Here is a 26,428-nt window from a genome sequence, read left to right on the forward strand (position 1 = left end):
GGTAACTCTCCTATCACAACCACTGTCGCAGGATTCCATTGTTTGAGTGGTGAAATCTAAGTGATAGTGATCTCTTCTGGTGCATATGGGGAGTTGATGGTGCGGGTGATTGTGTCTGGTGTGTGTATTTGACTGCTTTTGATTGTTGATCTGTTATGCTGTTGTTTTTTGTTTTGTAACACTTACTGTTCCCTGTAAAGGGCCCATAGCCTGGCAATAATTTGTGAATTGTTTCTAATCCCTTTCTGTGTACCCTTGCTCTTAGGTTTTAGTTTTGGGTTCCTGTTATCATTTATCTCTATTTTCTGTTATTGTCTGTGTTTTATAAATGCAAAATAAACACCTTTTAAAAAAAACAATATGTTATCGCTGGGTGTCAGTGACCATAAAAGCTAACAAAAGATGAATGTAAAGAATCCAGACAATGAGTAAGTAAAAGCTATTTATACATAAAAACACATACAGCATGGATATGATACACATAATACAGCATGATGTACAATATACAATAATCGAAGAGGAATGTTACAGTATTGCACCTGGTCAGAGTAAAATTATTTTGCAGCATTGGCTGGTAAAACTGCCATACTATCATAGCCCAGTACATTATCTTTTGGTATATGACACCTTTCTCTCACTGTCAGTATTCCCAGTGGATGTAAAAACAACATCTATGATCACAGTTGTTGAACTGGTCTTCTCTTCAGAAAAAGGAAATTATACTGGAAAACGTTTTTTTTTGTACAAAATGTACAATTTTTTTGCACAAGGTGTAGATTTAAATACTCGTAGAATAAGTTGGCATAACCATGGTTGGTGGTAATGTTTTCTTAAACCCGACTAATCACTCATCATGATCACCAAGTTTCCTGTTCCAGCAGGAGCCACCACATGTGTAAGAGGGGCCATTTATTAAACAGAAAGAAATTGAGCAAAGTACATTTTGAGTATTCATACAAGAATAGTTCAACCAGTGTTCTAGAAATCATGCTTGAGAAAGGATGGTTCATCAACACTGGTGGAGCTCCATGATAGAAATCCTTAAAACCGTGTTAAAAAAGTGGTTTTACTTTAACAAGAGGGTATAGTTGTCATTGTAATATTTCTTTCATCCATCTGTAAGATTTCCATCATTTTGGGATGCCAAATAAATCCATCAGAACGTGATAATATTGGAGGACCCCAAAACTTAATTCTAGGTTCCCATTTGGGGTTCTGATCCATAAGTTGCATACCTCTGCCTTAAAGTAAAACCTTCAGGGGCTATAAAAACATCTACTTCCTTAGAAAGTTTATAGTGTGTGTGTATATACATACACACATTATATATTAGTTTAAGGTATTAGGCAAGACCTCCTTACCTAAAGAGCATGGGTTACATTTCTGTGAGTAGCCAGCAAAGAGCAACTCCAAAGCAAGAAGCACCTCCATGACAGACAAAGGAAAGAGCACCAATGTGTTCCAGATTTAGCAGTCAAGGTTTCTGACCTATTTACTACCATCCCAGGACTGGAAATAAGAGACACTTTCTAATCAGCTGTTCTCAAAGTTGTGTATATTTACAGTCTCATCAATATCTTGATGGATTACCATATTTTGTTCCTTTGTGAATGATGGCAACTTCAAAGAACAGTGATTACTCTTGCATGAATGCTGGTGAGATTGTTGGGCTGCCAGTGTGATAAATTCTCCAAGACCCTTTTTTAATCCCTCCAAAACCTGGCCCCCACTCAGTTGTGACATACCTTTCACCTGCTGTCATGTGTTCCCTTCTTACAGAGATGAATTTATCAAAACTGGAGCAGATAGATTCTGGAGCAGCTGTGCATGGCAACCAATCAGCTTCTAATCAGTTAAGCTTTGAAAATGAAAACTAGAAAGTGGTTGGTTGCCAGGCACCGCTATTCCTGAATTTGCTCCAGTTTTGATAAATTCCTATGGACAAGTTTACAACACTGAAGCAAAGCAAAGCTTACATTTTGGAGTGGACCGCTCTGCCTGGATCCTAAATACCCCAAAATCTGTAGGATTTGATTCACACCAGTTACTGTAAACCACCTTAAATCCAGTTGTAATATATAGTAGCTGTTAAAAATCGGGAGTTCTAGTATAAAGTTGTTGTTTAAGTAGTGATTTTGCCCAGTTTGTCTTTTTTTTTTTTTTAAAAACCTGTTAGTCCACCTAAATCTGATATTCAGGGTACGTGTGAGTTTCAATGGGGTTATTCAACTCTCATAACCACATTCTTTATATACTGTATATTTATATTTCTACGGATCTCAAATGTCAATCTCCTCACCATAGCTCACAGAACGTCTATCCATACACACAAAGCCCAAAGTCTGACTCCTCTTGCTACATTTATAGTACTGTTAACTACATTATTAAAAATGAGGAAGAAACTTATTTGTAATAGCCACGGCTTGAAGCTATGTACAGAGATCTCTAAATAACCCAACTAATATTTAAAACATCAAAATAAGTTTAGGGGACAAGGATGATCAACAACCAACCTTATTCGAGAGGGCAAAGTGCAGCAGTCCCCAGCTATAGGTCAAAACTGAACTTTGTATGAGCGGAGTACAATAAACTGCAATCTGATTGATATCTATATGCTACTGCAATCTGATTGATATCTATATGCTACTGCAATTTACACACCACCATTGTCTTTATTATACAGTCTTTAGAAAGTTGACCAGTATTGCTTGCTCTTACATCAAGGATACACTCGACAATCCAGTGACCTATGAACTATTCTGCATCAGCACATTCAGAGCCCTTAAGAGGTTTCCAAACTATAGGTTTCTTCCTTATTTAATGATTAACATTTGAAGGTCAAATTGATTACATTCTAAATACCAGAAACTGTTAAAAATATAAAAGTACGATGGAAAACTGCTTGTAAAAAATGTAATGGTTTGTTGAAGTAATTATGAAAAATCTTGTGGCAAAATACAAATTATAAAACAATATAAAAAGCAGTATAAATAAGCATTGCTGGTAAAAAAATACTTCAGAGAACCTGTGTTTTCCCCCTGTTGGGAAATAATTAGATTGATATAGTCATATATATCAAAGCTTAACAGTCTTAGAATGGTACACTGTATGTAGTGTGCTTTTCCTACGTATGCACACTTTGCAGTGGACTGTGGTAACAGACATATAACATTTATCGTTGCATGGAGTTGTTGAACCCCGCCATAAATCATTTGGCACTTTAAAGGACCACTACACACAGAGTTTCTAATAACATTCATGGATAGGAATATTCTGGCAGAGGCACACCGAAAAAGCCACAGAGCCCTCGTGCTAAAGCTGGATCTGATACACTCTTACATATAAAAGGCTGGATTCACACCTATGTGTTATGGTAACATGTTACTGCAATGGCAACATTTGTGAAGTGTGATGCCTTACCATTCATTTAGGATGGGAGTGTAATGCACAAGTCCATGTGCCCATGCTGCAGGGCAACACAATGCACATGCCGTGCATTGCTTTACACAAATGCTGCAGTAACTTTTCATTTTCTATTACTGTGCACCGACAGCCCATCCTAAGTGATGGGGCTGCCCTAATACAATGCATATTAATGTGCATGGAGTAGAAGTACTGCTCCATTTTATGCAGCCAGTAGGGAACTGAGCCATTATGTTTGGGCATCCAGGAACAGTTGTACTTTTTCACCAATGTTGATAAACCCTTGAATTTGAGGAAATTCTTGCCCCCTTGCCATAGGTGTGTCAAACAGCTACCACCAATTCACACACAAGCAAAAAGGATATGGACAGGTGTTTTTCCAAACAAATGGAAGGAATTACAGCTCACAAATGGCCCACACTTAAGCCTCCCATAGATGGTTTGAATCTCGTCCAGTTCGGCACGGACCGGCCAAGATTTGAACCATCTATGGGCAGGCTGACTGTACACATTTGCTAGCAGCTATAGCTACACACAATAATCACCGTGTTCTCCCAGCAGCAATAATCGGTGTTCTCCCCCTGTCGGGAGAACACAATAACTCTATGGGAGGGATCGAGTGATTTTCTTTCCTGCAACCACAGGTTGCAGTTAGGAAAATCGCATTGTCTATGGCCTGCCTTAGTTTGGCACACAAGTACACCAGGAGGCCACTTTAGCACTAGCTACTGCTCCTTAAAGTGGTTCTAATGCCAAGACTTTTTTTGCCTCAATGCATTATGTTAAAAAAATGTTCCAGTAGATGTATTGGCTTCTCACCCCCCTAAATATTTACCCAATTTCTCAATCGACTCAGCACTGTGCCCTTCTGTAGCATCTCTCTTCATTTTCCCAGGCTTTGCAGAGGCAATGGAAGCCTTTAGCTCCTGCTGCTATCAATCAAATCCTGTGAGCAGAGAGTGGGGGGGCAGCGCTGAGCCACGCTGTGTGTGTCTACAGACACATACAGCCCAGCTCTGAAGTGAACTCGCAGATCTGTCCCCATAAGAAGTAGCTTGCTATGTTGTCAGATACAGAAGATGAGCTAAGAGCACCAGGGAGGGACCCCAAAAGAGGAGCTGTGGGGTCGCTGTGTGCAATACCACTGCACAGAGAAGGTAGGTATAGCATGTTTAGTATTTGAAGAAAAAAAGCCTTTATAATTACTTTATTCAGAAATTGGATGATTTGCAAGGGAACGTGGAAGGGCATGTCAAGCGTGCAGGGAAATGTCTGAAGACCTGTTTTTTCTATTATAAAATAAGTGTGGGGGAAGCTTTAAAGGGGACCCTTCAAAATTACAGTTACCTGTCACAGAAAAGGCTCCCAGCTTTTCCTGGAGGCTACTGAAATGTAACTACAGAACGAGCGCTAATATTGGGACAGACATGTCACTGCATACAATGCTGCAATCAGCTGGGTAATGGCAGCCCCTAGCACTAGAACCTCGCCTGTGACATCAATAACTGACAGGTTCTCTTTAAAATGAAAGTAAAATATAGGGGAATAATATTTTCCTGCACTCAGTTGGCATCCTCTCTACAATTGGTCACAGTTAAGCCTCATTTACTCTAAAATGGTAGTTGTGTTAGACCAATAAGCTGTACAGAAAAATGACAGAAATGTCAAACATAATGTTCTGTGCAGATATAATCAAACATTTACATGAATGGTATTAGCAACTCTTTGTATAAAATGTTTTACTAATACTGGTCCTTTAAAGAGGTTTTCCACTTTAGTCTAGCAGATATGGTGCTGCTTATCCTGCCTGCTGCTGCTTTTATTTATTAATGTATTTCTTTTTCATGCCACAATCCAAGCCTGGCCTCAGGAATTCATTTGTTTTCAAATGCAGGGCTATGTAACACAAAGAAAAGCCTATCAATTCCATGCGCAGCTAATTAGTGGTTGAGGGCGACTCCATTGGTCGGGAGGGCATTGTCACAGGTTTTTCTTTGCTCCTGAAAAGGTGAAAACCTTAAATGTCTGTATAGGTAATGGTTCCTCAGCCAAATGACAACAAAACATATACAACGTCTGCCAGAGCGTTTAGCGCATACATTACAAAATGTTTACAGAAACATAAAAACGTGCAGAAGAAAATGGAGGTGCTACCTGTACCAACAGCATTCCAGACAGCACTTTTCTAAAGCAAAACTACAGAAAGCGTCTGAACAACTGCTACAGGCAACACCCCGTCACTACAGTTTTATAAATAGCCCTCCCAGGACATCATGTAGTAAACTGAAGCTCTATGCATTGTCCGTAGCAACCAGACCCTCCATTTTCTAGAAAATCTGGCTGCTAAGGCAACTTTTTCTTCATCATGAATTTAGGCCCACCATGAGGCGATAATTATGACGTCAATGGTTCTCTATGAAGCACGGACAGTCCAGTCCTAAATACTGGGGAAGTGCACAAAATGACTGTCTTGACTTCATGCATGTGATCTTTGTATCAGGTATCCACTTGCAAAGCTGTCAGGACCTTTCAGAACTAGCACAAGTTAGAGATATCCATTGGGTTCTGAGCAGTGACGGTGCTGGCGGAAAAGCCAGGCTTCGGCATAGCCCCATGCAGCCTGGTCTCCATTAGAACAAAGTCTTGGCAATAATTGCTTCGATCAGGACGATGCATACGACTTTAAAAGAGGATTATTGCATTGTAAAAACTGGATGCAGACTAAAACACTGAAATCGAGAAGATAAAATAATGTTTAAGTAAAAAGTTGCTATGCAATAAAAGTCAATGTGTAAAAGGTTGATTATGTTGCATTAATGCACTATGAGGATTTTAAGGCAACAGTTATCTTTTCATGGTGCTTCTGAGGCAATCGCAGCAGTGCAGGGAAGCACTGCCCTCTGGACATTTTGCATGAAGGCTCGTGGCACCAAGATCCATGGTATTCCAGCACATGGTGTGCAGTAGGCTGCCTGTGTGGAAGAGAAAATGGCAGTTCATCACAGAAATGCTTGCTATCCACGAAAATTGTGTGTATTTAAAGACGTTTTTTTCTGCTACTAAATGAGGAAGTCAAGGAACTTTTCTGGGCTCACAGAATTAAACTGGAAGGCCTGAACTTATTATTTTACAGGATTTATATAGCGCCAACAGTTTGCTCAGCGCTTTACAATATAACGGGAGACAATACAGCAATAATGCAGTTCAATACAAGAGGGTTAGGAGGACCCTGATCCTTGCAGCTTACAATCATCTCTACATGGGCATGCTGGAAGCCATTTTGTTCTTTATATTCTATTTTCATGGTTTCTGAACAAAGATTCTAACAGCAGACATAAAGGGAAGGGAAGTATTTTACTGGGCAGGCTGTGTTCAGGGTAGTGGGGGCATTGATTAATGGACAACTATACTAAAGGTACCCTTGTACTTTAAGGGTTGTAATACTTTGGATTTTGAATTCAATCTACACCAGTCAGTAAAGATAGAATGTTTATTTTCTTTTTTTTAATTAATGCATGTTAATCGTCAACCTCATCAAGGTTCTCCATGGTTACAGGTTTACTATGCTAATGCCAACCCTATAATGGTGTACACTATAACATAATTACTACTGTTATTTTGTACACAGAATTGCTGCACCCTGGATATGATTTTGTTTCCTTTTTAGTACTATTTAAACCACCTGCACTTTGATACTACATTACTCAGTGAACCATGTATTATACTGGTTCATGTTTGGCACTTGTTAATTTACAATGAAAGCCCACATCCAGCAAAACATTTGGTTTACTTTCAGTGCAGAGGGCAGGTTTGAACCTTTGTCAGTTTTTGTGCTGTTTTCATTGTCACGCAGATTTGCCACCTGTCCCTGATGGGTTTATTTAATCCTTTTTACAATCAGGGGCCATTGAAACCTAGGATACCCAGACCGAATTTACCAGTGTCATTATGTCTTGTATAACTTTACCACATCTCTAGAACTGATTTGTACATATGACAGTGGGATCTGAGACATAGAAATGTGCATAGGTGCACAGTCCTTGGTTTCCATTGTAATGTTAATGTTCTCACAGCAGGGGGCACCGTGTGTGAGGGCTTGAACCTGTACTCCAGGCAGATATAAAAGACACAAACTTATTTAGGTCTGTATGCATTACTACCTTGATAAATTGATTCTTTTTACATTTCACTTTACAGTGGAAGTCTGTACATAAAGTATTACCTTGATGGCAATTTACCCTGCCTGCACAGATGTGCGCAGCCTACTGCATTGGGGTGTTCACACACGACAAAGCCTAAACATGTGCGTATATATATATGTGAAATATCGGGACCCGATGTCTCACTTTTGAGAAAGAGTAAAGGGACTGAGGATAGAGTTCCCAGTCCCTTTCTCTGCAACTCAGCTACACTGGACATTCAATGCATGGTCTCTGTGTGGAGCGACTCCCTGTTCATTCATAAATTGAAGCATAACAGTCTCTACTATGCTTCAGCTATGAATGAATACAGTGAGTGATCGGTACTGAGTGGAGGGATGGGCAGCAGGGTATCTGCTCTGCAAGGGGTGATTAGGGTGCGCCTATGCCTGTCTAAGACTATGCCAAATTATCCAAGGAACTGTTGCAGGGGCTATAGTAAAAAAAAGTACTACTATCTTACATATCCTCTGTACTTATACGCAACATCAGCCCAAGCCCAGGCCTGATTTTACTTTACCGATTTTACTCTGAACAAAATTACAAGAATGGAAAATATTTTGCATTTCTTACTATAATGGAGTACATCTCTAGCATTTGGAAACAACAGGACTATCTAATTTGTCAGGCATAACTGGATTCTTAATGAGAGCGCATACTTTGATCTAATATTCATCAAGAAAATACAATCGCTGGGATAATTTAACTAACAATGGAGAGTGTGGCTCAAGCACCCCAAATACACCTTCCTACTATAAGGAACTATGAGTTCCTTTGAATGAATGACTCGGTACCTCAAAAGCAGATTTACCCAGATCTAAACCTTGTTGAAACTTGTAATGAATGAACAGCTACAAAGATCTGAAACTGGAACCTTTGGGTTTGTCCCTAGGATATTTAATTTTTTATTTATTATTTATTTATTATTGGTATAATTAGTAGATTACTGTCCCTAAATGTAATAAAACTGCTCTACCAAAAATAACCACTTAATCTATCAAACCTAATACTGTACCCTTTTTAAAATTTAAAGTGGAACAATACTCACCTCAGCTCCAGCAATGTGGCGTCCTCCAGCTCCCCGCCTGGTCACTGACATCTTCAGGCAGCCTCTATCATTGGCCGGGTGGGGGTGATGTTGCTTCCTTGCTTGTGTGGGAGTCTGGTCAGATTCGCCATTGCCGAATTTGTACAGTGAGCTGCGCATGCATGGCTTACTGTACAAATGCGGTCAGGCAGGTAAGTAGTTTTAATTCAGAAAAGACAAAGCATGCATTAAAACTCCTGCCTGTCAACCCATTTTAATTATTTAGCCTAAACTTCCACTTGGATGTTGGACACTGGAATTGCTGAAAACAGTATTACCTACAGATTTGTATGTTAGTTATTTTTTTTTTATTATAATAAAACAAGGTTAAAAAATGTAGTATTACCTCTTACCCAGTTTGAGAACTGGCTGCATTAATGATCAGCTCTCCACACACACAGATACATGGTTCTTCTCTTCTAAAGAACAGAGACAGGTAAACATTAAAAACACAAATACTTTACAGAAACCAGACACTCACTGCAATTATTAATTATATTATCAAACAGTATTTGTCACAATTGTCAGACTCAAGCAAAAGCCTGAGAGGAGATCATACACATCAACAACTATTTTTTGCCTTCCCTAGGACTTACAGATCAAAAGGTCTAAAACATAAAAATGTGTTGTCTCTGGAAAACAAATTAGTGAAAAAGATATGGATGAATCTTCCACTATATTCACACCACTTCACTATTACTAATCGTAGCTTTCAGCTCTGGGTTTTAACTGAATTTAAAATAAAGAATATCATAATTGTTGGCTGTATTTCCGAAGGTTTTAGGAAATGCTGTGTGAATCAGTGTGAAGAGTTGTAAAACACTTTTGTTGTGACATCCATTGCTGGCATTGTCCTCCAGTCTAGGCCACAATACCTACCATATTTTTCGCTCCATAAGACGCACTTTTTTACCCCCAAAAAAGGGGGGAAAACGTCAGTGCGTCTTATGGAGCGAATATGGAGCGGCCGGTCTGGTATTTCCACCGCCGCCGTGACAGAATACCGGGCCGGCCGCTCAGCTCTGCAGCGGGATCTTATGGAGATGACTGCTGACCTTTGGGGAGGTGGGGAGCGGGTACCTGAATTTGACAGGTACCCGCTCTTACTTCCGCGGAGTTGTTCTTTGATCTTACCTGTTCCTCTATCCAGCGGCATGCTGTCTTCCCAGCTTCTGTAGTGTGGGCGCTGGGCTTGACAGCCGGGTGCCAAGTGCGCATGCGCAAGAAGCGGTGCTTTTTGTGAATGGTAAGGTGGTACCTGGGACACATGACAGATCCCAGAAGCCGCCGGACCAATCACAAAGCGCAAGTGCTTCTCGCCCATGCGCACTGGGCACCCGGCTGTCATGCCGAGCGCCGACACTACAGAAGCCGGGAAGACAGCGCGCAGCTGGATAGAGGAACAGGTAAGATCAAAGAACAACTCCGCGGAAGTAAGAGCGGGTACCTGTCAAATTCAGGTACCCGCTCCCCCCCCTCCCCAAAGGTCAGCAGTCATCTCCTGTACTGTCCACAGTCTCTGGTCATCCTTGTGCTGTCCGCAGTCTCTGGTCATCCCTGTGCTGTCCGCAGTCTCTGGTCATCCCTGTGCTGTCCGCAGTCTCTGGTCATCCCTGTGCTGTCCGCAGTCTCTGGTCATCCCTGTGCTGTCCGCAGTCTCTGGTCATCCCTGTGCTGTCCGCAGTCTCTGGTCATCCCTGTGCTGTCCGCAGTCTCTGGTCATCCCTGTGCTGTCCGCAGTCTCTGGTCATCCCTGTGCTGTCCGCAGTCTCTGGTCATCCCTGTGCTGTCCGCAGTCTCTGGTCATCCCTGTGCTGTCCGCAGTCTCTGGTCATCCCTGTGCTGTCCGCAGTCTCTGGTCATCCCTGTGCTGTCCGCAGTCTCTGGTCATCCCTGTGCTGTCCGCAGTCTCTGGTCATCCCTGTGCTGTCCGCAGTCTCTGGTCATCCCTGTGCTGTCCGCAGTCTCTGGTCATCCCTGTGCTGTCCGCAGTCTCTGGTCATCCCTGTGCTGTCCGCAGTCTCTGGTCATCCCTGTGCTGTCCGCAGTCTCTGGTCATCCCTGTGCTGTCCGCAGTCTCTGGTCATCCCTGTGCTGTCCGCAGTCTCTGGTCATCCCTGTGCTGTCCGCAGTCTCTGGTCATCCCTGTGCTGTCCGCAGTCACTGGTCATCCCTGTGCTGTCCGCAGTCACTGGTCATCCCTGTGCTGTCCGCAGTCACTGGTCATCCCTGTGCTGTCCGCAGTCACTGGTCATCCCTGTGCTGTCCGCAGTCACTGGTCATCTCCTGTACTATGTCTGCAGTCCATTAGTTCAGAATTTTTTTTCCTGTTTTCTGCCTCTAAAACCTAGGTGTGTCTTATGGTCAGGTGCGTCTTATGGAGCGAAAAATACGGTAGATACTTTAAATGAGGGGCACTATGTCAAAACAAATCCTGTGCAGTAATAAGGCCATACTTAAGAGGCACCATGTATGAAGTCTGCAGAAAGGCAAACATGCTTATGTAATAAAAACAGAGTACATGAGAAGACTGCAGCCTGGAACCTTGATCAGAATTCGAGTGTCACTAATCCGACTTTAGTAAGCTGAAATCTGGTTATAGGATATTACATTTTGTATTGGTTGGTTAAACAGGGCCTGTGGTATTTGTCCTGCTTATGTGAACTAGATTTCAAGTGTTATTTTGAAGTAGAAAATTACAGGAATGTTTTTCATTCCTCCAGTCTATATGCACAAATCCTATTATTGTCTTTCAGCAAATCCAATTAATCTGGCACAGACAGCATGCCTATATTTAAAGGGAATCTGCCTTCATGTTAAAGCCTAGTACACATGATCAGAAAAATCTAATTTCAAAGCGATCGTACGATAATCTGATCGTCTGTACACCGCTATTGTCCAAAACTATTCAAAGGGGCATACACGAAAATAGTTTTTTGGACGATACCAGATCGTACAATTTTCATTTAATCAGTACAGTATTTGTCCAAAACAAATCTGAAGAGCAAGGCCACGAAAGAATACATTACAATACATACAACACATGACATCACTTCTGAAGTTGTATTCGGTCGTATGAGAATTTTTGTAACCTCTTAATTTTCGATATGAGACTAGCATGCAAAAAACCCCCAAAAAAACAGACGATCGTTCGTCTGATATTCTCATTGTGTCTCATCTTAAGGGAGAAGCCTGGAATAAGTATGAAAACAGAGTTCTGATTTCAATGGAAGCATAAGCACTGAGGCTGAAGAATCAACAGGAGAGCTAGAAGACCAGTTAAAAAACAAAACAAAAAAATAATTAGGCCATTAGCCATGGCAACACACATAGACCTGTCATCACACAGTATCTTTCTGTTAAGTGACTGGCTTCCTGGTATGGTTTTTCAGACAGGAAAAAGAAGCTGAGTTATTAAATTCAAATATGCGGCATCAATGCTAAAGTAGTAATATACAGGTCTGGCTCTTAAGCAGTCATGTAACAAACATGTTTTGGGATCTGTTGGCTAATCATTATCCCCAAATTTAAACCTTTTCCCAGTTCACCTTTTTGGGTGTGATCTTCACCAGTGCTCCCGTCAGCCCAATGACTTTCACTTCCCAAGAGCCTATTCTGTGACTCACTCAGCGGTCTGGTTGGAAAAGGTTGACTAGGCCCTGCACTGCAAATTAAAAAAAGGAAATACAGTACAAGTAGAATCAGATTCATAAAACAAATACACATACATCAATGCAATGGTAAAGTCGGCATAAGGCTCAACTCACACCTATGCATGAGCTCTCATGTCTTGACATTCTTCACATTCAAGCCAAACTCCGAATATTACATCAAAACTTTTGGCTGCTGGTTCTCATCATCAGAAACATTCCCAACATGTCCCTTTAACAGAAGGTGATACAACAATTGACTTCTATCAAGCAGGGGAGGCCACACACTGAATGAATTTTAGCTTGTCTCTGCTGGAATGGCTGAATTTTAATCAGTGTATGGTCAGCTTAGGTCTAGGGCATAGATGAAAAGGCAGTATTACCTACCTTACTCTTCATTCCAGCAGGCTTCGAAGCTCTACTTTTCTCCCTTGTGTTACTCGGCAATTGCCGGGTACCAGTGGGGAATCTCCAGCCAGGACCTGGTAATTGATCTGTAGCCACCAATGGTGTTGCGCGTGCGTTCCCTACCCGGAAACGCAAATCATGCACATATGTGATTTTGCGCAGTCCTGAGGCCCTGTAGCAGTATATCTACTACAGGGCGGCAGGGAAGCAGTTAAAACAGACCTTGCACGAAAAAGCAAGGACTGCTCATTACACCAGGCCTCCCAGTCCATTACAAAACATCTTATAGCGCTTGAGAAAACATGAAAATATACAAACCTTACATCTACTTCAACTCTGAAGAGGGTGATTCTACGATCTTTCTGTCAGGATCCTAAGAACACTGAATATCCCCAAACTCTCGAGAATATCTTTTTGCCCTGTCCAAGGAAATCCTCTCACTAGATTTTAAACTCTGCATTAAACCTGTGCATTATGGTGTACTAAAAGGTGGGATTTCTTTATACTGTATATGTGTGCTGGAATGCCATTTAGAATCACAGCTTTCTCTCCAACAAGAACATTGAGCAGAATAGTCCATGTTAAAGCACACCAATGCGCATACTCAATCATTATTATCATATGTCAATTTAGAATGCCCTTTGCATCATTGCTGCTTGATGAATTGGGACAATTGTAATATTAAACAAAACACTCTCAGATCCAGGTCACTGGTCACTCATTTATTTTTCCTTTATCTTTCATATCCTGCTTGACAAACTTGTAATTTCTATTAGTAGCATTTTTTTTAATTATAAAGCAGCAAATAAAAATTTTACCTGTTAAAAAAAAATTCTAAACGTATTGCTATATAAAGAATAAAAGAAAAATTATAAAGTAGCAGAAAATACCTACTGCTTAGCAATGTCAGTCTGAACTGCTGCAACATTTTGCTCTGGATCACCAAACACAAGACGTGTAGGGAAAGAACATCCATCTCCCAGGCTGGAAGGAGAGACAGAAGACAAATAAAAAAAACGGGTAGTATTCTACCAGACACACCACATTGTTTATTTCAAATCACGTTATTTTAAATTTTACTGATCCTATTTTCTTGATGAAAATGATATCTTCAGCAGTCTGCATCCTCATCTGAGTGACTCACCTTGTAAATAAGGGCAGTAGCCAATATTTCCTTTCATCCCCAAACACTTCTCTCAAATTCTTGCTGAAGCCCAGAGAAAAGCCATCTTTTTCTGGTCCTGTTCGGAAAGATGGTGCGCGGAAAGCCTCTGCAAAGAAAGAAAATGGAAATAAGCAAACACATTAGAGACAAAAGCAAAATAAATGTACTCGTTTTAAGTGTAAAAATATGTAAAACCATTCCGGAATATAATAACAGTATAAACATTTTACTATGAATATCTTGTTGCATGTCCTCTATTGGTGTATGTTTGGCATTTATCTTACCTAAAGAACTCAGGGTAGGTGTTTACACCCAGCTCTATGCTAGAACAGTGATTTCCAGCTTACACAAGGCTTGGTCAGGTATGAGATATGCATACTTACAATCAGGGCTCTTTTTCAGCAGGTACATGGGGGAATGCAGATCCAGCACCTCCAACACTAAATATATGCAATAGCAAGGGGTGCTGGGGTGTTCTGGAAGGTCTACTGATGCTGGTAGCTGGGGGATCTATTGTCGCTAGAGGGGAAATATTTTTGCTTGGGGGTCTATTTTTGTGGGGGGGTGTTTTGTTGGGGTTGCTTGTTGCTGAGCGTGATCTACTGTTGAGGGAGAGGTCTATTATTGCAGAGTTCTGGAAAGTCAGTTGAAGCTGGCTGCTGGGAGATCTGTTGCTGCTGCAGGGGGGTCTGTTGTTGCTGCGGTGGTAGTTTGTTGTGTGGGTTTAGTGTTGCGTGGGGGGTTTATGGCTGGGGGCAACAGCTGGGGAAGGTAGGGGTTGACTTCTATTGTTGCTGTAGGGATCTATTTTACTGCTTTTCTTAACATTAACAAATTCCATACAATTTACTTTACATCACAAAATTATACTTGGTTCAATAATCTCTAAAAGGGGCAGTACTGGGAGGTGAGTAGGGGTGATACCAAGGGTCAGTGCTCAGGGGTGGGTAGGGGGTGGAGACTAGGGGTGACTCAAAAGGGGGGAGTACCTGCACCTAGTCGCTGAGAAAAAATAAAAGTACTGCTTACATTGCATGTTACTTTTATAAAAAGCATACCTAAACTTTAGCAACAATTAATAATAGAAAACTAAGAACTGATTGATCCGAACAAAAAACAATCCACCGTAATCAAATGCTTATCTTTCGCTATGGCCACAAAAACTACAAGTATCAAAAAAGACAAATAGCATTCTGTTCATATTTACAAACAAAAATATATAGCATTAATAGGATACCTATAGTTGACCTGTTTTTCGACACCAGCCAGCAGTGATAGCTGAACAAGGAGAGTATACTGATGAAGAACATAGCTGATACGAAGAACAGAAAAAGGACGTGGAACTTAGCGCGCGTGTCTGGTAGCTCATTCTATAAAAAGAAGATAGAATTATTGAAAAGGAAAGGCAGTGAAGAATTGCATTTTCTGAATATTAAAAAATTGTTATGAGTATGGCTTTCACAAACATATACATGGCACACATTCAAATCATACTTTAAAGGGGCAGTGTTTTACATGTATACAATCATATTCCCTAATCTACTTTCTTTGCAATTTAATAGCTCATAGTATCCAACATAGAAAAAATAATTCAGACCAAAAAAAGTTGCAAATAAGCACCCATTTGGTGACATTCATTTTTTGCCAGATTGCTAAAGTGGAGTAGGAGTACAAAATATTTAGGAATACATAATTCTAGCTGTACCATTTAAGAACAACTCTGGTTTACAGGCAGGGGCGAACTGACAACTCATGGGGCCCCCTGGCAATAGGGGATCATGGGGCCCCTGTGTCCTTGCCCAAACTCAAAAAAGCCTATGAAAAAGGTACCAGGGGCATTTCATGGGGCCCCCTACTGACCCCGGGCCCTCGGGCAGTGCCCGAGTTTCCAAATGGTCAGTCCGTCCCTGTTTACAGGAGAAACAAAAACTGTTACAATAACAAAATGTAACAAAATATTACTGTGTACCTCCTCCAGAAAGGAGAAATTCAATGCAAGATCTGACATTCGAAAAATGTACAGATGCCCTCCTCTTTGATATATTACACGGACAGCAATTAAAAACTGGGGAAACAGAGCCTTTAGGTCTCTTGCACGTGGGATTAAAAAAACAGCACTTTTTTTTTTACAGATTTGAAATTAGATGCATTGTTGTATACGCTTACGCACCTTTGCACCAGTGTAAGGTCTTAAGAGAACATTTTAATCAGGATCTGTCAACAAGATCCTGAGTATAAGGCTGAATGCACACTGGATATTTTTACAGCTGCTCCTAGGGGTGTCTGGCGGGTCTTTACTTTTTCTGTCTCTAAGCACTGCTGCAAGTTAGCCCATATGTCCATGCACACAAAAAACCCCACTGCCAGTGAAAATGCTTGATACTGGTAAATGCATCTAAAACGGGTGGTAATGCTAGATGCGTTTAGCGCTTGAGTGTTAATTAATTTCAAGGGCCAGAATAAATTATTTTTACAAAAAATTGTAAAATTGAACATTTACAGTGTGCATGAGACCTAAACACCAGCCTGCTGTAGTGATCCAAGAGCCATGTTTTATGTATGGAATCCCACATCATTAGTATTTTGTGTGTATATACTGTATGTCCCTAAAATGGCGATTTAATTTTTTTTGGGGATACTGGATGCCAGTCACACATTTTGGAATATTGTTTAGCTCTAGGTTTGTTAGGTGGGAGGATCAATTTGCTTACTCATGTATATGAAGGAGACCTTAGCATTATACCAATAAGGAAAACTGTATATACTGTGAGCAAATATCACCTATTAATGTAAATATTTATTTAGGACACCTGGGAGGCACAGGTATCTTGGGGTACTGCGACAATCATTTCCAGGTGTTTGTAGTGGCTTATTAGGTGGAGCTGTTATGGAGATCCTGGCTCAGCCTCTCAGCGACCCACTGAGAGCCTGAGCCAGCTGCTCCCTCCCCCTCCACAGCCTGGCACTCCAGTGAGCTCAGTGGGGGTCAGAGCAGAGAGCGGTGACTGAACATGGAGCACTGGGAGCTGAGCGATCAGCAGTCTTTGATCACTCAGTTCTCAGTGTTAGACCTGGCGGGGGAACAATGCTGCATCCACCTAGGTAAGTAGAATTTCTTAAAAAAAAACCAAAAAAAAAAACCCCCTGAACTTCTCTTTTAACTCACCATATATTTTCAAAGGGTTTGAATGAACATAACGGTCTATGGAGGTTAAACTCCAGTCTTTTTCTTATGCTTGTTTTTGTGTATAGTTGTGTCAGGTGCATTAAAGTCCATAAGTCAGGGTTTATTTGGGGATTTAGCTAAAACAATATATAGCAGTTTAAAAATGTTAAATATTATTAAATGGATTAATGGTACCACATAAAATTCATAATGCAAGCATTTTTTAGTTGTAGTTCATAAAACATGCACACTAAATACCTACCCCAGATCATTTATTTTCACGTAACATATCTTAGGCCAATTTCACACTGATCCGTTTTTCTTCCGCTTTTGTGTTAAAAAAAAAAACGGAAGAAAAATGTGTGACCATGTAATCTGCCAGACTCATTCACCTTACTAATCGTTCCATATTTGCCATCCCTCTCTGCCAATCCCTCCACTGGCTTCCCATTGCCCAACGAATAAAATTCAAAACATTAACAATCACATATAAAGCCATCTGCCCCAAATTACATCACCAATCTTGTCTCCAACTATCACCAGAACTGTCCTCTCCACTCCTCCCCCGACCTCCTGCTCCCTTGTTTCTTCCTCCCATGCTTTTCTCCAGGACTTCTCCAGAGCTCACCCATCCTCTGGAACTCTCTACCTCAATCTATCAGACTATTGCCTACTCTGCCCATTTTTAGGCGATCTCTGAAAACCTATCTCTTCAGGGAAGCCTATCCTGCCTTCAGCTAATAACAGAATCTTCTATTCCTCATATCAGTCCATCTCCCACAGTTATTACCTTTTGTACCACCAGCCCCTTCCTGTTAGATTGTAAGCTCCAAGGAGCAGGGCCCTCCTAACCCTCTTGTATTGAACTGTATTGTTGCTGTATTGTCTCCCGTTATTTTGTAAAGCTCTGCGCAAACTGTTGGCGCTATATAAATCCTGCATAATAATAATTATATTGTAATCCAATGGAACTCTTCACACGGATTCGTTGCAGGTCCGCTACGTTTAGTAAAATCCTGCGTTTTTGATACAGTTTTTAAATCATATGTCCTGCAGACGTGGTAAAATGCAGCACAAACAGCATATGCATTTTGTTGCTCATTTTTGATATGGATCAGAGTAAAAGTAGTTTTAAGTATATTGACAGAGGTGTGAGCAAGTTATCAACCAATAAATACCAGCAAAAAGTATTATACTACTTCTTCAACTGCAATTAAGTTATTTTATTGCCTTTGATACAGTTGACCACCCACTCCTAAAAAACTCCTTTCACTTGGCCTATAACTTAGCCCTGTCCTTGAACCTCTTCTATACTCACTCTATACCTTCTCCCTTCCTCAGTTGATAAGTTTGCATGGCTGGCATACCATCTCTATTCTGATGTCATGCAAATCTATTTCTCTATTCCACAGCTCACCCTGTCAGTCTCCCTGTGCATCACTAGTCTACTATGAGTATGTATGTCACACCTCTTCCTAAATCTCAATAATTCATAAACTGAGCTCATAACCTGCATAAAGATGCTAAATGCACAGATAGGCTTACTGTAACAGGTTGGTGGCAAGGTCGCTTTATATACTTCGAGGTACTGACCTGAAATAAACTGCAGATTACAAGATGGGGGAAGATTCCTGCATCCACCTCTTTCTTGGTCAATGTCTAAAGCTGGCCTAACATATTATAATTTCTAGTGTTCAGTTTTGCAATCTGAATAGGACAAATCACACGATTTCCCCATCAACACCTGACAGCATGGATACACAAATCTGCAGTGCTGGCTATTGTATTTCACAGCCGGCAACCGTGTCTGTCAGAATACCCAAGCATTGGCTGCATCTGATTGGATGCAGGAAATGTTGAATGGAGACATTTTTGTCTGGCTCCTTTGAATCATGTGGTGCCAACAGGGCCACCCATGGAATGAATTTGGCACATTCAGCAGCAATTGGACAAAACTCAAAGCATGTATCATCAACTAAAGAAGACAGAGACAGCCAAGGCAAATAGTATTTTTTAGAATCATCTCAGCAATGGCAGCTTCTGTATTTGTATCATTACAAGTTTTCTTTATACTTCATGAATTGGTCTGAATAAGTATAAGAGACTCTATTCTAATTTGCCAGAGCACTGCCCCTTTAAATGGACAATTTGACATGTAATACATTGATTATAAATGCATTGTCATATGGGTTACACTCCTGGCCTCAGTCTTTCAGTCTGTAATATTGAAAACAGTATTTGGGGCCACATACAACTATAAGGGTAAAAGAGGGATGATTCTTGGAGAGTAGCTGCCTGTGCATATAGCGATCTTGTGAAACCCCACAGTACAAATGTCTCTTTAGAATGCAAAAGTTCAAGTCAGTATAAGCGATCAGTCACAAACTTAGGAGATGTTTGAACGTATGTGCTGAACCTTGAGTTTGTGTTAGGTTAACAAAAACTCTGGCTATTCATCATATCATTTATCAATACAGTCTGATATTTGCATGACAGCATACTTTGGATTCTTCAAAACAAAACGTACATCAATTATAATGTCCTACATATATATGTCAAAGTGGTGCAACATTTGTACCCACCATAACAACTTTAGGAAAGAGATAAGGCTTGCTCATTACTATGCGTTTCATATTTGCACAACTATTAAATCTTATTGCATGTACCTGGGGCTGCCATTGTAAGGCTAGAATGGGTATTGGGCACAAACTCTATGGGTCAGATTGAGCTGCAAACAAGGTGTGGGTCTGTAGAAACAGATCAGTGCAGTTCAGAAAACCAGCCACCTTCACAGATAAGGATAGTAGCAACTGACTTGATTAAACACCCACCAATAGCTTTCAGAAAAAATGAATGTTTTCTAGCAACACATCCAACCTCAAGTTAGGCCCCTTTCACATGAAGGGTCCCAATCAGGTCCGCCTGAAAAACTGACTGGACGGTCCATTCACCCCTACCTCCAAACTGATCCAGTCCACTAAGAAAAACAAAAAAGGAATGAGATCTGTCTTCTTCAGTCTAAGCGTATCAAAGGGCAGTCGTGTGTAAATGGGCAGCAGAGCTCATTTACTCCCAGTAACCCATATATCGGAGCGGGCTCTGTCTGTGTCTGCTCTACATAAACAGAAAGGATGTGGACCTGTCAACTGCCCATTGTGATCTGATCAGCAGGGGGCTCAGTGGACAGATTCTCTGCTGATTAAAACAGAGTCCTCCCCATGGTAAAGAGACCTTAGTGTGTACAGGTTTAAGCAGTAGGACTTAACTTCCTTGTCTGACTGTCACCTGTCAAACAGACAAGAAAAAAGGAGCCATACAGATTAATAATGCAAGTTCTAATGCTTCCTTTTCATATCCAGGAAAATAGAAATAAATCTTTGACTGACGTTTAATATTGAAGGGCACAAATTCTGTTTATACATACACAAAAATGAATAGGATATATTTGGTCTACAAATCGCAGGCACAGGAGGAAAACCCAGATATATGCACAATGCCTATCAGTGGTGCAATGTGCAGTTTATCACAGTGACCATCTATTCACATAAATATATCGACTAAATAGAACAAATTCTATAACAACTTCCCCATTTTCAAATATCCCCAAGTTGTCAACTGGATACTCCCAAAGAGAGGGAAAAGCCTTTGAAAAATTAACTTGATTAACTCATGTCTATGTAGATCATAAGATGTTAAAACATTCTATGGGGGTATTTGAGAAAGGAATTCATGGATCCAGCTAGACTGAGTATCATCAATCAGGACTGAATTGAGTAATGCCTAGAAAGCTACAGAATGGTATGGAAAGGTTTTTCAAGTGTACTGTTGCCCAAATAGAATGAAAGTTTAGATAGTTTGAACCATAATTTCATAAACATATTGGAATTAGCTGGCATATTCAGTAAACAATGTTGTTTAGACTTTCCATTAAAAGAAGATAATAAATGCCACTAGCTCCTATTTAACTGAAAATTATTCAGCCCTGGAACTGTCACCACAGCATATGAGTAACATATACACTTTAAAAACTACTTACAGGATTCTTAGATGGACATTAATAAATCACTGGGGACAAGACTATTTTACCTGGGGACAAGACTCTTCAGATTTGCTGCGGCAAAGCTTTACGCAAACAGAGACAATTCATTAGACAATTTAATGGTTTGATCAGCAGATGGCAGAATGAGGAGGGAGACACACAGGGCGATGTATGGGAGAGGTAAATGTGATACAACATGTAACATTCCACATGTGCTGCTAAGGGTTTCCAGTACACTTTGCAGATGCAGTGATTATATAAATTCCCACAATCCTAAACTAAGGTTTAGGAGAGCCAATCAGCTAAATCATTTATTTTTGTGGACTTGTTAAGGAAAGACATACAAATACCTTTTAAGGAGGCTCTAATGGGTTAAACACAATTTACAAATTACTGTTATCATTTGAATAAAAACAGTGAAAAAATGGAAAGATCACAAAGAAAGCAACAATGCTGATATAGGTCACCATGCAATCATTTCTGTAAGATTAGGCCGAATTATGACTGGCCACCTGGGCCCTAAAGAATTGAGTGTGCTGACCACAAAGATTCAATTTCTCTGAAACCTAAAGCTGGGTACATACAACTCGAAATTCATCACCAGACATAGACCAAATTTCAGTCGATGTGTGGCCCTGTTTGACAGAAGCCAATGGTTAGATCAGCTTTTCTCAAACGGTCCTATTGGAAAATCTTCAATCAGTGGCTGCAGCGCTGATCAGTGTATTTTGACAGCGGAGAGTCTCCACTGTTGGAATACAATGTCCTACTGAAGGGGGAAGATTCCTGCATCCACCTCACTTGTGTAGATGCAGGAATCTGTTGGGTTATATTTCACTCAACCTTCTGGCTGAAAAAAAAAAAACCTAGCATGTGTACCAAGCCTTAGGATTGCATCTGGTTGGGAGATTATAGGCAACACAAACAACTTGTTAAGCTGGCCATACATGGTTCAGTTTTTGCATTCAACAAGCTGGCTGAGTGAACAAAAAAAAAAAGGAACCGATTCCCCCTTCCACACACTTGAATTGGAAGGGGGAATCCTCCCCGCTGTGTCACTGTATTTTGACAGCAGGATTCCTCAGCTGTCAGAATACACTGATCAGCTCTGAAGCCAATAGGCTGCATGCTCTTACCAAAGCAAAATTTGTCCAATAAGCCAGTTCATGAACAGAAAGCCTGGATCAAAGTTCAGTAGGTTCCTGCTGAATTGGCCATATTTTGATCTATGTATGGCGAACTTTATTTAGCACACATTAATAAAAATGGACATATATGCTACTGAACCTAAGCACTGGCTATGAGTCCCAAGAAAAAATATTTGGAAACTTAGATTAATTTTCTGAGTTACTGGTAAAATGAGCTGTGGGTTATCTATTGTACCCAGTGGGAAAATATATATCTGTAAGGTAAGATAGACGATGAGAGATAGTGTGAAAACACGAAACATTAGCTTATACTAAAATACATGACAAGTAAAATAAATGCAAGACAAAACATGGTATATAGAATTATAAGCAAAGTATTATTATTATCATTATTATATAATGCCTTATTAAAATAAAAAAATCCCTCAAGATAGTTAATAGCAATGGCAAAGGTGCCAGCCCCTAAAACTTCACACAAAGCGCTATTCACTTTCACCAAGAGCATTTTGCAACTAGGAAAACACAAAGGATTTAAAAATAAAAGCAATTCTTCATTTTTTTCTCGAAGTGAAAAATCCCATGAAGTGAATATTTAAGAAAATTCCCTGGAACATTTCACAGCATTGGGAATTAACCCCTTACCGTCCAAAAGCGAATGAAATACTGCAGCACCGTGGCAGCAATGAACAGGCAGTACAGCAAGGAGTACATGAGAAACAGCAGGAAAAATTTGTAATTGGAAAATCCCACACAGTTATTCACCCTGCATTAAAAAAAGACCAGATTAAACTAAAGCACAGCATATAAAACACATAATAAAATCCAAGTAATTGACTGTACCTACCAAGGGCAATGATGATCCATCTTTAGCACACACCTGCAAAACACATTTCAAAGTAAGAGAATACCTGAGGAAAATGCACGCATTCCTTGATAATGAACTGATGTGTTGCTGAAAAACTAAAAGCTACTGAAAGAAAAAAAAAAAAAACAAAAAACTAGGCATTGTCTATACTTATTGTTTAAGTGGAGATTGTTCAGAGACTGCGTGGCTTGCATAAGATGCTTGAATTGCTGAGTAACCAAATCTACAGACAAAACACTGCACACTTCTGGCTGCTGAACAGATATCTGACTTCCTCAAAACCTGTTGTCACGGCTGACAACTAGTACATGTCTTGTGGATACAGTATCTGCCCAGGTAGCAATGCTGAGATAAATTAATCCACATGTGCATATGTGGTTACCTGCAAAATATCAATTGTTTCAAGGGGCTTCAAGAGGTCTAACTCCCCTCTTACCTGGATTTCTGAGTTATCCTCAAAACACATACCCACAATTCCAGTAAATCCAGCCAACCCACCACCGCACGTTGGGTATAGTGCCACCTTCTTCTTTACTAATCACATTGTGAACCAGCAGTCTCTTCCAGGTTCATGCAGCCGGTCCCCTGATGACGCACCAAGGCATATGCTCAGGGTGTTGATAGCAAAAGCTGGGCATCTGGGACGTCATTCTCGCCTGAGTGATAAAACTCGAAGCGTGGGCTGAGCACTGCAACAAGCATTTCCACCCCCCACCCAAAAAAATTTATATATCTTCGATTTCTTTTAAGGATGGGGAAGGAAGAATATTTTTGAAGAACATGACTGGGGTTGAATCTTTTTTAATGTGTTATTGCCAAGTATTTACCTCTTAATGCTGTCAGTCCTCTTGCTCTGATCTCACTTGCCCAGAAACACCATCTACCTCCTAGATTGTAAGCTCCAAGGAGCAGGGCCCTCAAATCCCTCTTGTATTGAACTGTATTGTTGCTGTATTGTCTCCCGTTATGTGGTAAAGCGCTGAGAAAACTGTTGGCGCTATATAAATCCTGTATAATAATAATAATAATAACCCTTCTGCACTGTTGGCCCTCAAATTTGTGTTTTCCCACTCAGCTTAAGAGTGATGTTATCATTGCATGCATCATAATACAGGCACTGCCATACGAGATTGCTCTTTCATGCCTCCCAGCCTAGATGTAATCCCACGCCTTAGAGAGGTGACAGCGTGACACAGGAATGACTTTAGACCCCACCCACTGCCCGGCCAGGATATAGATCTTGCAAGAGAATGACAGTCACATGACTCAAAATAACAATGACTCTTAAAAGTGATTTTTATAAAGAGTGATGGCTTGCTAACTAATGCTAACAGTAGGGGCGCTTTTAAAATATTTATTGCAGGAAGCTGTTGGAGATTTATGCTTTGAAGACAGATTGAAAAACAGTGACGAAGAAAGCAGAGACACTGACAGAACTACTGAAAGAATTTCTAACTACTAAAAAATTGTTTTTACTTGGACTCGCAATAGATTTTTACCACTATGTACAAGACCTGCATTTTTCTGCACTGTACTATGCAGGTCTCAGCACCGCACTGCTCCCTCATTACCAGTAAAACTGCCAGCAGCTCACACATGAAGGAGCAATTTAGCATTTGGGCAGTGTGAATGAGCCCTTAAAAATAATAGCTATTTGTATATCAAGCACAGGTTCTGAGCATCCCTGCTGAACAACTACTGATATGAAATCAAAACAAAATGATGGGAGAAGCCACAATTCACATACACACACGGAAATAATTATATGATCCCCTGCTGATTTTGAATGTTTGCCCACTCACAAAGAAATGATCAGTCTAAAAATCAAATAGTAGGTGTATTGTAATACTGAGAGACAGAATAGCAACACAAAATTCAAAAGAAATGCATGTCTAACAAATTATGCTCTGATTTTCATGTTCATGAGGGAAATACATATTTGATCCTATCATTCAGCAGGATTTCTGGTTACCAGGTGTCTTTCATACAGGTAACAAGCGGAGATTAGAAGCAGTCTCTTAAAGGGAGTGCTGCTAATCTCGTTTTGTTACCTGTATAAAGGACACCTGTCCACAGAAGAAATCAAACAATCAGATTCCAAACTCTCCACCATGGCAAAGATCAAAGAGCTGTCCAAGGAGGTCAGGGACAAGATTGTAGACCTACACAAGGCTGGACTGGGCTACCAAACTATCGCCAAGCAGCTTGGTGAGAAGGTGAAAACAGTTAGTGCAATCATTCGCAAATGGAAGAAACACAAAACAACTGTCAGTCTCCCTAGGTCCGGTGCACCATGCAAGATCTCACCTCGTGGAGTGTCAATGATCATGAGAACAGTGAGGAATTATCCCAAAACTACACCTGAGGATCTTGTCAATAATCTCCAGGCAGCTGGGACCACAGTCACCAAGAAAACAATTGGTAACACACTACGCTGATAAGGATTGAAATCCTGCAGTGCCCGCAAGGTCCCTCTGCTCAAGAAAGCACATGTCCAGGCCCGTCTGAAGTTTGCCACTGAACATCTGAATGATGCAAAGGAGGACTGGTTGAAAGTGTTGTGGTCAGATGAGACCAAAATTGAACTCTTTGGCATCAACTCAACTCGCTGTGTTTGGAGGAGGAGGAATGCTGCCTATGACCCCAAGAACACCATCCCGACTGTCAAACATGATGGTGGAAACATTCTGCTTTGGGGGTGTTTTACTGCTAAAGTGACAGGACAACTGCACCGCATCAAAGGGAAGATGGACGGGGAAATGTACCGTCAAATCTTGGGTAAGAACCTTCTTCCCTCAGCCAGGGCATTGAAAATGGGTCGTGGATGGGTGTTCCAGCATGACAATGACCCAAAACACACAGCCAAGGCAACAAAGGACTGGCTCAAGAAGAAGCACATTAAGGTTTTGGAGTGGCCTAGCCAGTCTCCAGACCTTATTCCGATTGACAATCTGTGGAAGGAGCTGAAAGTTCGAGTTGACAAACGTCAGCCAGCCACCAAACCTTAATGACTTGGATAGGATCTGCCAGGAGGAGTGGGTCAAAATCCCTCCTGAGATGAGTGCAAACCTGGTGGCCAACTACAGGAAACGTCTGACCTCTGTGATTGCCAACAAGGGATTTGCCACCAAGTACTAAGTCATGTTTTGTGAAGGGGATCAAATACTTCGTTCCCTCATGAACATGCAAATCAGTGCATCAATTGTTAGACATGCATTTCTTTTGAATTTTTTGTAGCTATTCTGTCTCTCAGTGTTACAATACACCTACCATTTGAT

The 26,428-nt window shown here is 40.7% G+C and overlaps 1 protein-coding gene across 3 annotated transcripts in view; it reads right to left on the bottom strand.

The window, feature by feature from the left end:
* Positions 1-429: 429 nt before the first annotated feature.
* ZDHHC20 (zDHHC palmitoyltransferase 20) overlaps positions 430-26,428 on the bottom strand; it is a 96,243-nt gene continuing 70,244 nt past the window's right edge. The window contains exons 6-14 of one of the 3 annotated variants that reach the window (XM_089685795.1): positions 23,130-23,162; positions 22,928-23,048; positions 21,185-21,220; positions 15,170-15,302; positions 13,912-14,038; positions 13,662-13,751; positions 12,258-12,373; positions 9,063-9,128; positions 430-6,395 (exon numbers count right to left, since the gene is read on the bottom strand). In XM_089685795.1, the coding sequence (XP_089541921.1) occupies positions 9,091-9,128; positions 12,258-12,373; positions 13,662-13,751; positions 13,912-14,038; positions 15,170-15,302; positions 21,185-21,220; positions 22,928-23,048; positions 23,130-23,162 (694 nt within the window). In that variant the 3' untranslated portion in view covers positions 430-6,395; positions 9,063-9,090. Of the gene's footprint in view, positions 6,396-9,055; positions 9,129-12,257; positions 12,374-13,661; positions 13,752-13,911; positions 14,039-15,169; positions 15,303-21,184; positions 21,221-22,927; positions 23,049-23,129; positions 23,163-26,428 lie in introns of all 3 variants that reach the window. The other 2 variants (XM_089685794.1, XM_089685796.1) reach the window with 2 other exon arrangements.

Source organism: Staurois parvus, unplaced genomic scaffold (genome assembly GCF_062004578.1).
Source record: "Staurois parvus isolate SC_StPar_1 unplaced genomic scaffold, SC_StPar_1.0 ptg000387l, whole genome shotgun sequence".
NCBI classification, from domain to species: domain Eukaryota; kingdom Metazoa; phylum Chordata; class Amphibia; order Anura; family Ranidae; genus Staurois; species Staurois parvus.